The 17,851-nt window shown below is 37.5% G+C and overlaps 4 protein-coding genes across 5 annotated transcripts in view; all 4 read right to left on the bottom strand.

The window, feature by feature from the left end:
• LOC107479546 (ADP-ribosylation factor 1) overlaps positions 1 to 15,073 on the bottom strand; it is a 25,341-nt gene extending 10,268 nt beyond the window's left edge. The window contains exons 1-7 of one of the 2 annotated variants that reach the window (XM_052258737.1): positions 14,874 to 15,073; positions 14,613 to 14,787; positions 14,003 to 14,073; positions 13,799 to 13,918; positions 13,613 to 13,731; positions 7,122 to 7,203; positions 618 to 777 (exon numbers count right to left, since the gene is read on the bottom strand). In XM_052258737.1, the coding sequence (XP_052114697.1) occupies positions 676 to 777; positions 7,122 to 7,203; positions 13,613 to 13,731; positions 13,799 to 13,918; positions 14,003 to 14,073; positions 14,613 to 14,760 (642 nt within the window). In that variant the 5' untranslated portion in view covers positions 14,761 to 14,787; positions 14,874 to 15,073 and the 3' untranslated portion in view covers positions 618 to 675. Of the gene's footprint in view, positions 1 to 617; positions 778 to 7,121; positions 7,204 to 13,612; positions 13,732 to 13,798; positions 13,919 to 14,002; positions 14,074 to 14,612; positions 14,788 to 14,873 lie in introns of those variants that run through there. The other variant, XM_016099676.3, reaches the window with a different exon arrangement.
• On the bottom strand, positions 3,414 to 4,836 carry LOC127745648 (uncharacterized). The gene is made up of 2 exons (XM_052258743.1): positions 4,660 to 4,836; positions 3,414 to 4,579 (listed from the first exon to the last, which is right to left on the bottom strand). Exon 2 carries the CDS (start codon positions 3,974 to 3,976, stop codon positions 3,425 to 3,427), a length of 552 nt encoding a protein of 183 aa, XP_052114703.1. The 5' UTR covers positions 3,977 to 4,579; positions 4,660 to 4,836; the 3' UTR covers positions 3,414 to 3,424.
• A 358-nt stretch (positions 15,074 to 15,431) lies between the features above and the next one.
• Positions 15,432 to 16,070, bottom strand: LOC107480243 (uncharacterized). Its single transcript, XM_021138322.2, has 2 exons — positions 15,952 to 16,070; positions 15,432 to 15,799 (listed from the first exon to the last, which is right to left on the bottom strand). The coding sequence occupies exons 1-2, from the start codon at positions 15,964 to 15,966 to the stop codon at positions 15,566 to 15,568; spliced, it is 249 nt and encodes an 82-aa protein (XP_020993981.1). The 5' UTR covers positions 15,967 to 16,070; the 3' UTR covers positions 15,432 to 15,565.
• Positions 16,071 to 17,152: 1,082 nt separating this feature from the next.
• The window catches only part of LOC107479534 (microtubule-associated protein RP/EB family member 1C), a 2,223-nt gene continuing 1,524 nt past the window's right edge, over positions 17,153 to 17,851 (bottom strand). Inside the window, exons 5-6 of the mRNA XM_016099665.3 lie at positions 17,707 to 17,820; positions 17,153 to 17,615 (exon numbers count right to left, since the gene is read on the bottom strand). Coding sequence (XP_015955151.1) covers positions 17,346 to 17,615; positions 17,707 to 17,820 — 384 coding nt within the window. The 3' untranslated portion in view covers positions 17,153 to 17,345. The remainder of the gene's footprint in view (positions 17,616 to 17,706; positions 17,821 to 17,851) is intronic.

Genomic DNA, 17,851 nt, shown 5'->3' on the forward strand with positions numbered 1-17,851 from the left:
ACCGCGTCCACGAGGTGCCATCTGGTTCCTATATACACCAAATAATCGGTATTAAGTTGATCAGTCTCAATATCGGAAGTCTAGTACTTCAAAGTCCCAAATGCATGCTCATGAACGTTTATGCCAATTATATCAAGCAGATATACTAATAGCACATAACACACACACACAGAGAATGCACAGAAGCATAATCAGTCCATCCTTCAGGCTCTACAGGAACGAACTGCTCTGATACCATAATGTAACACCCTACCATACAGAGTCTTATGCTTAAGTCATAATTCAGAGATGGAAAGGTATTACGACCTCTAAAATAAAAATTTAGTACATATAGTAGTATGAATGATTAATTATAACTAGGAGCCTTTGTAGAAAAAGGGGTAAACAAAAACCGCAACTCGAAAGCGCAACACTCCGATCGATAACGTAACGGACAAGGATAACCAACGCGGGAATTATATATATACAAAGGAGTGTCAAAAACAGGAATATCAAGACTCAAGATCCGGCTGCGAAGATAACCGGTCCGAGCATAGCAATATATACATATGATAAAAAAAATAAGGAAAACCCCAAAGGAAACCCAAAGGGACACAAATACATGAAACCTATTCTCCAAAATCTCCCATAAGAGGAGTCATCATAGTTTGTATTATTTAATGGAGATAAAAGTATCTAAGCAAAACATATAAACCAAAACGTAGCCCCGAGAACAAAGGATCTTCGCAAGTATAGAAGTCTCCAGCATGCATCAGCGGGAAACCGTACGTCCTGCATCTGAAAACCACAAAATCCGCATGGGTGAGAACCAGAGGTCCCCAGCATGGTAACAGCTTCCACATATATAATACATAATAATGGAGGAAAGCCAAAGGCAATCCTAGAGCTTCCTCCAGATAATATCAAAGCTTATAAACAAGTTAAACCATAAAGGGCATCTGACTAAAGATACTTCAGTCTAACTAATACTTCCCTTTCGAATTCCTTCAGACCTCCTAACCACCAGCAGGAGTATAAAGTAGCAAACACAGTTATATCAAGCAAGAAATATACAATTAGGAACAAGTAAGGCATTTAGACAATTAGCAAGTAATATGCAGTCAAATAGGCAATCTCAAACAATTCACATAATATGCATATGATGAATGCCTGTCCCTAGTGGCTGATGATATCATCTGTCGGTTAAAGAGCCAACCCGACAAGTCCTGGTAGCTAACCATTGGACTGTCCCTCTGTCATGCATCCCCAACTCGAGTTATACTCATCATAAACTTGATCATAATCATGATCTATATCCATCACCCTCACTGATGAATATTTACGGGGGCGAGCTCATCCGGGTCTTTCACAGTGCCCGGCCACACTTATGACATAGGGTCAAAAGAGTATCAAGTCTCAACCTGGAGCACGTGGTGGCTAGCCACTGCTACTACCCAGGGAAACTCGTATCTCCGATAGTGGAAGTGCAAATCACAATTATCAATAATTCAGCATAAACATGCATGAATTCTCATCCATGGATCAACATCCATATCAGCCATCCGGCTCACGGTTTTTCAGCGGCAGAGGCAGCTTCTACCCCCTTTCACCCATAATCAGCCACGTCGGAGGTAAAAGCTGGTAGCGACGGCGGCGGTTCCGACAGAGGCGACGCCGGCGACGTGAATGGCGGCTGGTTGCGATGGTTGGACCCCGAGTTCGGCCTCAGCTCTCTTTGTCTCTCCTGCTCGATGTGATTGGGTGGCCTTCCTCCTCCTTCGAGTTCGATGGTAATGTTCCCACGGTGCCGCTGTGATTCCTCTACGATTGCGGGCTTGATGGTGGCGCAACAGTGAGGACGACGGAGTTGGCGGCGAGTCCTTCTCTGCGCGACGCTGACAATGCGGCTTCTCCCTTCCTTCGACTCAGACCTGACGGTGGACTCCAAAGTGGTGCGACGCGGTGGCGGCGGTGAAGCCCAGCACACTGGCAAAATCTCTTTCCTCTCCTACCCCTCTTCCCTTCTCTGATTTGTTCCTCGCTCACTCACTCTCCCCTGAGCAACACGGCGGCGATGCGTGACAAGTTCGGTGGCTCGGTGGAGACATCACAACTGGCAGTGGTGAGATGAACAGCGGCAACCAGCTGAGCGGTAGCTCCCTCCGCAACGGTTCTGCTCCCACACGGCAGCTCAGACACGGTCCCCCCTCTTTTCCCCTTCCCTGGTTTTGTTTTTCTCTTTCTGCTTCTTTTCCCCTCTTGCGTGATGGAGGAAACTGTGTGTGTGGTTTGATGAGGGTGAGGCGGCGCTGAGAAAGGTTGGGGAAGGCTAGGGTTTCATCATTTTTTTTAAAACTAGGGTTAGAGGCAATTCAGTAATTTCAAACAAAATTGGGAATAATATAGTAATTGAAACCCAAATTAACTCCAACACTAATTGTATATAGAAAATACTATTTGCTCATCAATTTTACAAATTATTTTCAATAAAATGTCCAAATCAAATACTTAGAAATAATATACTTAATTTTTTCATTTTCCAAAATAGCAGTGTTACTATTTAAAGTATTACTTATTTAATCCAAATCATATAAAATCTTTATTATTTCACAACTACCAACTTTATAATTCGAAAATAGAAAATAATCCAATAATTGTAAAATTGGATAATAAGTCTCAATTTATTTCAAATTCAATTAATCGAAACTAGCTTTAATTTTTCCTTAGTAAAGAAATTTCGGAAATTAAAGTTACAAAAATACTAAATTTGAAATTAGCTCATGATAGTCCTTTTTCAAAAGTTTTGGATCTTACAGTTGAGAAGTAAACTTTGCTCCCTAGTGTACTCTTTTTCCAACCTTAGATTTTTTCCCTAAAAAGAGTTTTTTTCTAAAAGGGATTTTAATGAGGCATCACAGTAAGGGCTAAAGGCAGTCAAAACCCTTAATAGTAGGTTTCATGTAAAGGAATTTTTTATCCATTAATAAAAATTCCATTTACTCTTCAAAAAGTATCCTATAAAACGCATTAATTTAAGCTCGACAAAATGTGAAAATCATTGCCCGACCTAAAACAGTCGGCAAGATGAACCGACGAGGTACAAATTAATGTAAGAAGTTATATAAATAACTCGTAAAAACCGACATCAATTATAAGGCGGAACAAAAATGAAGTGTAGAAGTAATCTGACTACACGAAGTCGGAACTAAAAAAAAGGAAATCTGCTTATTGTTTGGGTTCAGCAAAAGAGCAGCATTGAAAAAAGTTGCTAAGACATAATAACAAATTAAGCAACTATATAAAAGCTAAATTCCAAAAAAAAAGGCTTAACTTCATTTAAAAGAGCAAAAATGCTTTCTAAATTTCAAAGTTATTTGAATGCAACTACAAAAAGTTGTTAAAATTACAACAATATAAAATAAAGTGTCTAAGAAACTACCCATTATTACAAAATAAATTGTTTGCCAAAAGCCCATAAGTCGGGCCATTCAACAAAAAGAAAAACCACAAAAAACAACAAAGATGGGCCAAAAAGAGGGTTAAGACCCTCCCTCGTCACGACGTCTTGACCTCGGGCAGGAGGGGTCGGAGGATGAACAGAGACCAGTACAGCCAGGATAGCACCAGGAGGCGAAGGAGAGAGTTTAACATTAACGATCTCGGGCTGGACCTCGGGGGTTTGAGAAGCTTGACCGCCTTGCGCTCCTGAAGATTTCGGGTCGGGCAAAGGATCCTTCTCCTCGTCCTCAGCGGTCGGGACGATCTTTCCATCAACCACTATGTTGTCTTGGCTGAACAAGGAAAGATCGACCCCGGGGGTAAGGACCTGGACTTGAGCTTTCAGATTGTTAAACATTTTGTCCATCCCCTCGACCACAGACTCTTGAAGAGCAGCATATTCCTCTCTGGGATTTTTTAACTTCTCCTGAAGGTCAATTTTTTCCCCATAAACACGAGTATAACTTTTCTCTGCTTTCTTCTTTATCCCCTCCGCCATGGCTGCAGCTACTTCTGCCTTCTTTACCCGAGACCAAGCTTTCTCTAAGTCAGAAGTCAACCCATCTTTTTTCTCCTCCAACTCCTTCTTTATCTCTTTAAGCCTTTCCACCTCAGCTCGGATAGCCACCAAAGAGCTATGGGTGGCACTTAGGGGACTCTTCTACAGCTCCTTGACCAAGGATGTACATACCCTATCTATCCGAATTCCATTTTGGGTCATAAGCTAGAGATGGTTCTGAATAGCCGCATCGTCCATTCTAATGTGGCTATGGAAAAAGATGCTTTTCTCACTCCAAGCAATCTCGTCGAACCCTGTATTATAAATGCTCATCTCTAGCAATCTTTTGCCTTTTTAGAGGAGGCTTTGAAGATGAAGGAGAAGCAGGGACTGCCGCACTCTTTGATAGAGAATCAGGGGAAATGAATTGAACAGAAGGGGTGGGGATGACTTTCTTTTGGGTTGAAGAACCTGAATCCATCTTCTTCGGGGAAGGTCGGACAAAAGTACCCCCGGCTTCTTTTTCCTGAATAGCTCGAGCCACAACCATCTTCTTGGTTTGGCGCAGTTGTTTCATTGCCACATACTTCGTCTCCATGGTCTCTGCAAAATAGAAATAAAAAGCCTCTTAGCTAAACAAGTTACAACTAAGAGGTTATAAAAGCTAAAGGTTGAAAATCTACCTAGTTCAGACTGAAGTTGACTGGGGGTTTCCTAAGAATCTTTTAGTATCCAAGTGAAGAGTTCGGCCCCAACACTCTTCAAACACGTCCACCACATACTTTTCAATATCATCTAAGGCATCTACGTTGTACTTATCTATTACGGGTTTTTCCTCCCAGTATAGTGAAAAAGAAGGCTCATCATTTTTATCTAGATAGAAAGGCCAAGCACCTCTGCAGCTCGAATTTTAAAGAAATAGTTTTTAAAATCGTGGAAGAATTTATCGTAAATTTAAAAAACCTTTCTACCCTGAATAACACGAAAGAAAAACCAAGAAGTCTTCCCTTTCAAAGATCCGGGTTTTGTCAAGACAAAAAGGTGAAAGAAGACCTTGAGGGAAGGTCAGACCTTGAGCTCTTGATATAAAAGCTGGTAGATTTTTCAAAACAGCCCAAGAATTTGGGTGAATTTGGGAAGGAGCAACATTATAGGTCCAGAGGATATTCGTTTCAAAATCGGAAAATGGGAATGTAATGCCTAGTTTTGTAAAGAAGCAGTCATATGCATGGAAAAAGGGACGTTCCGAGTCGTCTAATAGAGGAAAACACACCCTCTCCTCGGGACCGAGCACTATTATCTCGTAATTCCTCTCATCCTCTCTATTTTCACATAACCTATGATGCCTACGGAATACCTCACAGTACTCTTTATCAACTACAGGGACAACGATAAGGACAGGAGTATCTACCCAAGTCAAAAGAGAGGAGGACTTTTGTCGGCATATCTTTTATGACTAAGCGAGACATAAAATCTACACCTACAAATACAACAAAGAAATCGTCACTACAGAACTCGGGCATCATTCAAAAGAAGTCAAACAAAAGAAACAAAATGCAAAACACGATTTGAAAAACATATTTTCAAAACAAGAATAAATAGATATGGCATCTCTCTTACGCCGATAGCAGCGACACCAATGGGGGCAACATGAACATAACCAACGAGTCACAAAAGACCATAATCCCTCAAAACTCTAGAAACGTAGTTCAAACACATCACAAACGGCAAAAAGCCGTTTCAACAAGGCAGTTTCGAAAGAATTTTTCATTAGTAGACAAAACGGCAGCAGCCAACAATTTTTCAGAGAAAAGTTTCAATAAACAAAACCAACATTATGAAGAACCTCTACTGCTACCTAAAAGGTTGCCTCAATGCAAACAAATTCAACAAGACCAATAAATAGTTACAGGAAAAGAAGTCAAAAGTCAATAGTACCAACCTTGATGAAGAATTCGAATAAGGAAAGATGCACGTCAAGTGGCAAAGACACAAACAATCTTTTTCACTAAACGCTCTCTCAAACAAATCAAGAGAGAGAAAAACTTGAAAAACAAAAAACGATCGCGAAGCAAACAAAGAGAGGGAATTTTTGTGAAGAAGAGAGCAATGAAAGCTTTTCAGAAATGAGGAATAAGAAAAACGTGGAGCATTTTATAAGAAAGAAGGGGGCAAAATAGTCCTTTCGTCCCCCATTAAAGACGTGCACGAATCTCAAGAAAACTGTCGTGAAACGTTTGCCCTTCATTCAAAGAGGCAATGCTAAAAATTTCAAATTTTCAAAAACACGTCGAGTACTCGACCTCTTGAAGACGGCGTACCCGACGTCGAGACTAGAGCCACAAAATGCTTGAACCCGATCTCATATAAAGCTCGGATTCAAGTAGGGGCACTATTCATACTCTAGCCCAAATTCATGAAAGCCATGCCCAATAAAGGTAGAATGCCCAATCTAAAGAGAAGGCCTATGCCGTATATCCAACCTCTTTGAAGAGGTCAGACGCAACAAAGGGAGCTCAACTTTACTTGTCCAAGCAAGTAATATAACTGCCTCTGCAAATCTCTTTAACTATCTTTATCTTTCCTAAAAGATAGATCCCAACAAACTCCTCAGATAAAGTGAATGGTTATCCTTCAATAAATGTGGAACTACTCCAACAAAGGTGGTTATGAGCCCTATTATAAGTATACTGACACCCTCAGGTATATTTTATGTTCTAATATACTAAAAATCTTGCTTAAAATCCTTACTAACTCAAACATCGGTGTCTCTTACACGTAACACCTCCCACCTCCTCACAAGGAACTCGGACAGCGACTTTATTCCGTAAGAACAAGTCAGACGCTGTCTCAGAAGGAGTTTGGACGTCACGTTTAAGCCTAAAATCAATGTTTTATGTATCTCTCAGAATAATTATAATATCAATTATTAATATAAAATATATATTAAAATACAAAATACATGTTATAAATAAATTAAAAATACATATTTATATATAAATAGATAATAACTGATTTTAGTGTATATATATAATATTTTTGTTTTAGATTACATTACACCATATGTTTATGTACCGGTCTTGTTTTCTTCATAGTTGAGAGAAAGATCAGAAACGATGATAGCTTGGATTATAAATTATATGACCTTGGTGGATATGTTACTGGATAACCAATCAAGCCCTTCGTATAGTCCTTGGCCAGATGGAGCACAAGTTGCCTGAATGTACCTGCACTTATCAATAACCGCAATAATAACTACATGAAAATATCAATATCAGCTTCGAATTTTGGTGTTCATACTACTTTTTAGACGTACAAATTAGATAGCATAGCTCTAAGTACTTTACGCTTAGAGATTCTACTGTGGAGACAAGTCTAACAGCTTATTCTTATATGCAATCTCAAACTTTTTCCCTCAACCAAGCACTTTCAGTTTGTTACAACTTATCTGTTAAACTTTTGAGTTATCTCGTTTATACTTTGGAATATCTATCACGTTAAATTTTTCTATATATATTTATAAGAGTTCATATTTAATTTAGTCTCTGAATTTATATGCGAGTTTTAATTTAATTTTGAAGTTTTAATTATCCCTATTTAAAACTCGTTTGAGAAATTTTAAAATATTTTTTTTATTTTTGATTTATGAAAAGTAATATTAATAGTATTTACTATAATTTTTTATATATATTTTTAATTTTTCGAAAAATTATTTAAGAAGAGCTTTTGAAGAAGTACAAAAATTTGATTTTTTTCATTTTCAAAAGCTATTTTATCACTCCTATTTATTACACAATTTTAAATTAAATATTTCTATGATAACTTTTTGAATACCGAATAACTTATTTATAAGATACTTTTAATATAAGTAATTATGTTTTTAAACTCTTTTTTTAAACTGTTTTGAAGCAACTTTAGTGTGGATTAGAATTTTGGATTACCAATTTGGTGCTACCAAGAAAATGCAATGCTCCGTGTTGCGGCTGCAGTTAGCATTCCCGTCAAGGTTGATTTGGTAACAAAATTAGCTGAAAGAGGACGATATGCTCGAGCCTGTGTTTAGATAGATTTAGGATTGCCAGTGACTAAGAAGATTCTTGTTGAAGGTGTTGAATATGAGGTTGAATATGAATGCCTTCACCTTATTTGTGACTCCTGTCTCAAGTTTGGTCATGATATGAAGGTGTGCAAGACTGACAGCAATGCGGGAGGAGGAACTAATGCCAAGGTGGTCGGTGATGTAGCAAAGCAGCCAAATAGCTCAAATTCCAAAAATCCAGTGCATGTGAAAAAGGAAAGTTTTAATTTTAGCAAGAATCTTGGAGATGAGACTATAAATGTTGCTGTCTCGGATTTGGTGGAAAGTGATTTGCATGCTGTTCATGTAGATCATGCACAACATGAGGATTTGGAAAGCTGGACTCAAGTGATTAGGAAATAAAAGTATAAAATGGGTCAAAAGCCTTCTCCTAGCACCCATCAGGTCCAACCAAAAGCAAAGAAGACTCCTAACAAGGCTACCAATACTTGGACAAGGCCTAATCACCAACGTACAACACATGCTACTGGATCCAAAGAAAAATTAAGCAGGGGCATCAATATTGAAAAACCGGTTAGTGTGGCTTCTTCAGGGACCCGGCACAATGTTCATCATCAGCAGCAAGGTGAGACAACAAATGGCACTGTATGAAAGCATCCTCGCCCAAACTCTTTGCAGAATTCACCAGTAGATAAGGATGGAGCATCGACGGCGGGTGTGGCGCAAGTTTCGACGGAGAAAATTGTGCTGCAACTTGAGAGTCCATTAAAGGCAGGATCGTCGAAGACAGGGACATCATGTTGAGTCTCGGGTTTGTTATTGGAGCTCCCTTTTGCTATTTTTTATGGATAGTTTCAATATCATAGCCTGGAATGTGAGGGGTGTGTCTAACAAGATGGCCCGTGTGCATTGCAAAAATTTAGTGAGAATATATAAACCATATTTCTTCTTTCTCTTTGAGACTCATACCATGTTTAATAATTTGAAGAATTTTTGGGATAAGTTGGGTTTTCATTATGTTGGTATTGAGGAAGCAGTAGGACACAGGGGTGGCATTTGGTTTCTATCTTCTATTGCTAATGCTTCTTGTGTGGTTATTGACCAAATTGACCAATGTATCACAGTGAAAGTGAGTGTGGGTAACTTAGTTTGGTTTTGTAGTGCAGTGTATGGGAGTCCTCAATTCGAAAAAAGAAGTATGCTTTGTGATTATTTGCGTTCTATTAATTCAGGCCATAATGGACCGTGGATGGCCGTTGGTGATTTTAATGAGATTGTGGCACCAAACGAGAGTACATGTGCTTATTTTTCTTCTCACAGAGCTAGTCCATTAGCTACTACTCTAGATGACTGTGAGCTCTTTGATCTTAAAGTGTCTGGTAGGAGATATACCTGGTATAGAGCAATTCAGGCTGGCAGGGACTTGGCTAAAAAGTTGGATAGAGCTCTAGTTAATGAGGCTTGGATGACAATGTTTCCTGAGGGTTATTCTAAAATTCTTAGCAGGCTTCATTCTGATCATTGTCCTATTTTAGTTCGTTGTCATGGTGGCCCCAGAGTGAAAGGTTCTCGTTCTTTTAGGTTCCAAGCTGCGTGAGCAACACATCCTTCTTATAAACATGTTATTAGTAAGGCTTGGAATAAAGAGTTTGGAGGCGTTACTGAAAGGCTTAAGATGATTCAACAGGCTTCTTTGGACTTTAACTCAAAGATTTTTGAAAATATTTTTGTACAAAAAAGTAAGCTGAAATATCAGATTGATCAGATTCAACGGTGTTTAGAGGTTACCGATGTGTTATCTCTGAGAATTAAAGAAGTTGAACTAAGGGAAGATTACAATAGGCTTTTATTGCAAGAGAAATTTTTTTGGTACCAGCAATCTAGAGAGCAGTGGGTCAAGTATGGGGATAGAAACACTAAATTCTTTCATCTTCAGACTTCGGTGCGTAGAAATCATAATAGAGTACATGGATTATATATTAGAGATGGGTCTTGGTCTACTAATCCAGATATTCTCCAGGAAGAAGCTCTCTCTTTTTACAAGAATCTCTTTGGTACAACGGAAGAGGTTAAGGTTGATTGTTTAGGGGATGTTCTGATGCCCACTCTAAGCACCGAGGCTTGTGCTAGGTTAATTGACCCTGTTTCTTTTGCGGAAGTCATGTCATTAGTATTCAGTATGAGCCCTTATAAGGCTCCTGGTCCAGATGGATTTTAAGCTTTTTCTTTTTTTTTTTACAGAATATTGGGAGATAGTAGGCACTGAGATTTGGAATATTGTTCGGAGCGCTTTTTTGGGAGAGTACTTAAATCTTAGCATCATGGAAACTCTGATTGTGCTAATTCCTAAAATTGATAACCCTAGCTTTATGAAGGATTTCAGGCCTATTAGCTTGTCTAATGTTGTTTATAAAATTATCACCAAAGTATTGACTAATCGACTTCGGCCTTTTCTTCCAGATATTGTTAGTCCTTTACAAGGAGGTTTTATTCCGGGTCATGGTGCTCCTGATAATATTATTGTGGCCCAAGAAAGGTACTCTTTCTTTTAAAATTGATCTTGAAAAAGCTTATGATAGGATTGATTGGAGGTTTTTGGAGAGTACTCTCATTGCTTTTAGTTTTCCTATCATCACTATTAATTTGATTATGAATTGTGTCCGTGCATCATCTCTTTCTATTATGTGGAATGAGAATAGATTGGATAGTTTTGCTCCTATAAGGGGGCTTAGACAGGGCGATCCAATATCTCCTTACTTGTTTGTGCTTCGTATGGAAAGACTTGCTTGCTATATATCTCATAAGGTGGTCGAGAGTGTGTGGAAACCAGTTTCTGTCACTAGGGGTGGACCAAAATTTTCTCATTTGATGTTTGCAGATAATCTCTTACTCTTCTGTCAGGCTACAAAGAGTCAGGTCCAAATGGTCATGCATTCTCTTAACATTTTTTGCAAGGCATCTGGCATGAAAGTGAATCTTGAAAAGTCTAAAGTTTTTTGTTCTAAAAATGTGACTGCTCGTAAAAGAGATATTTTTACTAGTGTTTCTTCAATACGTTTTGCTTTGGACTTAAGAAGATATCTTGGAGTTAACCTTAATCATTCCCGTACCAGTAGGGCTTCTTTTCATTCGGTGATTGAAAAGGTGAGGGGAAGATTAGCTAACTGGAAAGGAAGGCTTCTAAATAAAGCAGGGAGACTTTGCCTAATCAATTTTGTTGCAGCATCCATTCCTGTCTATCATATGTAGGTATCTTTTTTTCCAAATTGGGTTTGCGATAAATTGTCTTCTATGATGAGACAGTTTCTTTGTAATGGTCAAGTTGATGGTAGAGGTCTTTCTCTTGTTAATTGGAGGACCGTGATCACTCCAAAGAAATTTGGTGGCCTGGGTGTTAGAGATTCTGCGTGTGTTAATATATCTTTACTTGGTAAATTGGTTTGGCAACTTTTTCATTGTCAGGACAAGCCTTGGGTTGCACTATTGAAAGCAAAGTATCTGAGGAATGAGGGAGTTTTAGAAGGCCCTATCCCTTGCAACGCTTCTCATGTTTGGAAGAGTATCTCAAAGGCTTTTGGTGCTCTTAAGGATGCCTTCTCTTGGTGCGTTGGGTCACTTGATCAATCTTTTTGGTTTGACAATTGGAGTATTGAGAGCCCAATTGCTCAAAATGTCCCTTTTGTCATATATCTGACTCTAATTTAACTATTAGATATGTTTGAAAAAATGTCAATGAAATCTCTATAATATTTTCTCTATCATTCCAGAAGATGTCAAACAACGTTTGAATGCTTATAATCCGGATTTGAATACTGGAGAGAGTTCAGGTTGGTCGTGGGGTGTGGCATCTTCTAGATCTACTCAGCTAGGAGTGGGTACAGTTGGCTAGCCAAAAAAAAGTTTGACTGGAATGAGCATGATAATTGGTTGTGGGTATGGCGACTACATATTCTTGAAAAGTACAAGTTCTTGATTTGGCTCAGTCTTCATAATGTTATTCCTACGACAGAGTTTCATTTGGGTCATGTCTTAGCTTTATCTAGCACCTGTCATCGGTGTCAGAATGGTTCTGAATCCATTCTTTATTGTCTTCGGGAGTGCCCTAGTGCCAAGGAGGTTAGGAACCTTTTAGGCCTGTATTCAGATAACTCGAATTTACGTGATTGGCTATATAAAAGTGCAAGGAGGGGAGATGTTTTTATTTTCTTTTCGACCATCTGGTGGATTTAGAAAAGCAGGAATCATGACTTATTTAATATAGATAATTCTTGAAGTGCTAGTAAAGTGGTGAGTTTGATTCGTAGTTCAGTAAGGGAGTTTCACACTATTTTTTCTATGCATCAATCTTTGTCTCCTCCTTCGCTTTATTTGCATTGGGATCCACTTCCAGTTTATTCTATTAAATTGAATTGTGATGCTAGTTATTTTGTTCCTTTTGGCTATGCTGGTTTTGGTTGTATCATTCACAATCCTGATGGATGTTGGTTGAAAGGTTGCACTGGAAAAGTCGAAGTGTGCTGTGTTCTTTTTGCTGAATTATATGCAATTTGGAGAGGTTTACTTCTTGCATGAAAGAGTGAATTTCGTGAGGTTATTTGTGAAACAGACTATTTAGAAGCTCTTTTCTTGGTAAACCAAAGAATGCTTGGTAAGGATATTCCGGAATGGGATTTGGCAAAGCATATATAGGAGGTTATGAATTGGAATTGGAGAGTCTCTATTCTTTTAATTCAGAGGAATGCAAATAGTGTTGTACATTGTATGGCTAAAGTAGCTGCTTTTGGCGCGAACATTCACTCGAATTGGAGCCAACCATGGAGTGAGCTTTAACATCTAATAGATTTAGATATGAACCTAGCCAATTAATTTGGTTTTGTCTCTTTTTTTTCTTTCTTTTCTATTTAGTCACAAAAAAAAAAAACTTAATTAAGTTGTTTATCCAAACTGGCCATTAATCTCCAAATTTTGCAAACATGACTCACTTATTAGTCTTCTGAGGCAATTTTCAGCACACAAACGTTAGTGAAGCATTGACGTATATAGTCAAATACCACATTGCAATTTGTAAATTGATGCAATTTTGGTTTTGGTTTTGGTTCTTAAATAACTCAAAAACCACGTCATGTCACTAATTTTGTGAGGAAAACTTTTAATAAACATCACTTACGATCTTTTTAGGCTATTTGAGTATGAGTACCAAAACCAAAATGACGGCGTTTCACTGACATCTTATTGTTTAGGTCAGCATTCTGTTAACATCTGTGTGTTGAAAATTATTTTCAAGAACTAATGAGACACGTATGCAAAATTTAGGGATTAAATAGAGACAGTTAAAACTCACCTGTAAATTTAAAGATCAAATTGAATATTATCTCAATTTTTAATAATTTAATGTATCTATCTGATATAATTGCAACTCGATATGTCGAGATATAAATGAAGCAAGGTTTTAAATTAACGGATATTTTGAAATTTTGGGAGTACTGAACACAAGGCATGTAAAAAAATTGAATTAGTTAGTTTGATAAATTCATTTTAGCTGGAGCTCTTGCTTCTACTCCAAGTTTTCTTAGGTCTTTAATTAAATTGTGACTTACCAGCGGCGCTGGCGAAGCGAATGCAAACCGAGTTTATCTGTTATTTCTGAAACACTCATGGCATTTGGAAGGTCTTGCTTATTGGCAAAAACTAGCAATGTTGCGTCACGAAGTTCAATCTGCAAAGAACAATATGGTTTCAATCACATATTTCCTTTTAATTCAAATCTGGATTTCATTACTTACCTCACTTAGCATCCTATGGAGTTCATCTCTGGCTTCACAAATTCTTTCTCTGTCATTGCTATCTACCACAAAGATAAGCCCTTGTGTGTTCTGAAAATAATGTCTCCACAGTGGTCGAATCTACATAGAATTTGGCAAAATAATTAGATCATACATAAATCTTTGACAAACCTAGGATTAATGGTCATAAATCACATGTTGTACCTTGTCTTGTCCTCCAACATCCCAAACTGTGAAGCTAACATTCTTGTACTCAACAGTCTCAACATTGAAACCTGTTTCATTAAGAAAGTAATTAACAACTATATTCTTTCTTGTTATAATGAACTAATGACAGACAATCTAAAAACTTCTTTAGTGAAGAGTAAAATTGGATAGAAAGTGAAAATTGCAACTGAATTTTCGAAGTAATATTTTTCCATCTATGTTAATGGCTTGTTCTAAGGGGAAACCATTTTTTCAAAACATGCTGGACTGAAAATAATGTAAAAGCATAAGTTGATTTTGCCAAACGCATGCTAAAAATCATGTATTGAACTTCATCAACGTAATAAATGATTAGTTTCTGCCTTCATTTTCTGTTTTGTTTTCAATGTTTTTATTTAACAAATTTTGCTAAGAAAATATTGGAAACAGGAAAAACAACAAAATCTCTTTGTCTTCCTAAAATCCTGAAAATAGAATACCAAAAATAAACACAGGAAATAGAAACAGAAACCAAACAGACTTTAATTTCAATTTTTCATCCTCTTCCAACACCAAGCAAACAAAGACACAAGCACTTAATCATGGGATGAAGTAAGTAGTGGATCACCTATGGTTGGTATGGTAGTGACGATTTCTCCAAGTTTCAGCTTATAGAGTATGGTGGTTTTGCCAGCAGCATCAAGACCCACCATGAGAATCCTCATTTCTTTCTTTGAATACAGCATTCTGAATAGCCGTGATATCATCAAACCCATTGTGCCTATTAGGAACTGAATCTGAGGCTGAAAAAACAGAAAAGTAAGACCAACAGAATTCTCCAGAGTCAATTAAACAATTTATGACAAAGAAAAAGGAAGAAATAGTTTACCTGCTTAGATGATATCTTATAGCAAAATATCTGTAAGTACTTCACACTAGCAGATGGCGTATTATATAATCATCAAAACGAGAAATTACCATTAAGTAAGAATTGATAGGAATAAGATTCAAATGTGGATTGATGAAAGCATAAAGGAGGCCCAAGTTGGGTAAAAGAGAACGTGGATTGTTCCAGCTGTAACATTCTCATATTGTGCTTGACATAAATAAAAGCATTCGAATATGTCTTTAATTTTAGCACAATCATTTTGTGCGGGTTTTTTAAAAGAAAAATAAAAGGCAGCGGTTCATGCAGAAAGCATCATTCTAATAATCATTTTTTAAAGGAAAAAAAAATCTCTTTTTGTTTATTTCCCTGCTTCCACAATTAGGTCATTTATTAGAATTACAAGTATCTGTATAATGCTGTTGTTGAGAAATGAAACAAGGAATCTGTTGAACACTTGAACTAGACATTTTGACCAAAAAATATCTTAACAAAGGAATAGTAGAATATGGATCAGGCACAAAGAAAATTGACAAATTAAAAAAATGATCATAGTAATAATAAAAGGTGCAGCAGCTAGCCATAGCAAAAACAGAAGATACAAATGAAACATAAACCAAGCCAAATTTACATGGCCTAAACAAACTTGTTTAGATGCTGAATTATCTATGGGAATGGGACATTCTGAGTTGACATTAATTCTTGGACAAGGCATCTTTTGCAGACTCCAGAGTAGACGACACGGCGGCTGCGGCTTCAGTAAGAATGCCACCGCTGGTTTTGGTTTTGGTGGTGGTGTTGGGATGGTGCTGGTGCTGGTGAATCACCTCCACCTTCCTCTGTTCTTGCGGTTGCCCGGCCGAGGATCGATATTCCACCGTCTCCACCCTTGTTTGAGTGGCACTTGCTTCTGTGTTCATGGTCTCATTCTGACATAGGAACTCATCATGCAAGTTTCAATCAACTTTGGAAACAGAGGAAATAAGGATATAGATTCTCTAGTGTGATAATTAACATAACAACACATTGATTAACGACAATTAACATAGAAACAGAGGAATTAAGGATATAGATTCTTTACTTGTTGTGCATTCATCTTAACAAAGGACTTTGATCTAGATACTGCTTCTTCCTTGAGGAAATTTAATTTGGTGTTACTCTTTAGATGCTTCAGTTTTAAGATTTTTTTTTGTTTTTTTAGTCTTCTTTTATTTAAAAATTGCTATAAACAAAATATTTCAGGTAATAACGGATGTTGGGAGTTGATTACTACTTCAAAGACGATTATATAGGCATAGGAAAAGGGTCTGCTCACACGCAAACCCACGTCCACGTGTCACCAAAGCAAAATGCTACATTTTGGGTCATTGGACCACCCAATAAGATTTTGTCATGTGTTCATTTGATTTTTATGATGTTATTAGGATAGGAAATTTCTAATAGATAAAGGTGATTTGTAACGGATACTTTTTTTTGGAACAACCGGACTAAAAGCTAAAAAAAAAAAAAAACGATATCGAAATTATTCAAGAAAGAGTAATTCCAATTAAATTTGCATGGAATAAAGTAAATATGACAACCATAAGATAAATTATGACTAAAATGCAAATTTATCTGCACAAGTATTAGTCTCCCTATACTCAGGATGAAGAATTGAGTTACAAAATCCGCTACAACGCCTCTTGATAGCTGCCACAAATAAATGATATTGAAGAATACAACTCACCAAGATCTTGTAAGCATAACCAAACAGCTGTAGCAGAGTTCACCTCAATTTCAACCTCATGAAAACCCATATTTAGCACCAAATCTAAACCAAATAAAATAGTCCAAAGCTCAGCTGAGGTTACCGAATAACAACCAAGGTTCACATTATAGCAAGCAATGAACCTCCCATCGTGATCCCTCAAAATTCCTCCACCAGCCGCCCTTCCCTATTTATCAACCGAGTCGTAATCTCTCCACCAGCGAAGTAATCTCTCCTAAAATGCACTGACTCTCTTTTTCACCTTTGCAAACACTCAGAGTTAGGCAGTTAGCTATATGATAGTCCTTTACCATATGAAACACGAGCTCATGAATTTTTCCTTCCTCAGGCTCTCAAGTCCTATGGAAGATGTATTTATTTCTTCAAAACCAAAGAGCATTCAAAGTCCTAGCAAAAAGCAGAGGCCGTTATACCCCTTTATAGTGATTAGGAAGATAAGTTTTGTAAGGGGTGTTAATTATACAGTATGTTTTGATTTATTTTTCTAAAATTAATATGATATAATCACCCAATAAGATTGTAAAAAAAACTTGTCCTGATAAAATATTTGATTCCTGTAATCATATAGCATATATCAGATACACGAGTATTCATATAGAAGCAGAACAATACTAATCCTTGCACATAATTCACCCAACACAACACATTCACCCAGAGCAATACAAGCTCATAGTTGAAGAAAAAAACAGTCATTTTCTTTTAGCAAGTCATACAAGAGGTGACTCGCTGCAGTGAACATTGGAAATGTCCGAAAGCCTTTGTCTCGGAGTTGTGATGCCAGCAGCATCAAACTCTGGATTCACAATATTCTTTCTCTTCTGGTTTTCAGAAGCGCTTCTCTCGTCTGAAACCTCCGCGATGGGGCTCAATCCAGCAGCATCCTCGTAGCGATCAGAAGAAATCATAGCTTGAGCTTCGGCCATGGCTGTTCCATCATTCCCAGCATCATACAATATCTTCTGTATTGCTGCAACAACCTGAAGAAAATGATAAAAAGAACCTCAATAATCAGTATTGGAGTCCATATTCAGTTAAAAAAAAAACCAAAGGAAAAAAAGAGTGCAATACCGGTAAGCGTTCTATCTCTGGTGTTTGGCAGAGTATCTCAATATCCCTCAATTTCGCAAAGTAGAAATCGCGCTCCTTCTCGAGGCTATCGATGGATAGCTTCAGCTCAGTTATCTGCATTGATTTTGGATTAGTCAAGATAAAT

Source organism: Arachis duranensis, chromosome 1, assembly GCF_000817695.3.
Source record: "Arachis duranensis cultivar V14167 chromosome 1, aradu.V14167.gnm2.J7QH, whole genome shotgun sequence".
NCBI lineage: Eukaryota > Viridiplantae > Streptophyta > Magnoliopsida > Fabales > Fabaceae > Arachis > Arachis duranensis.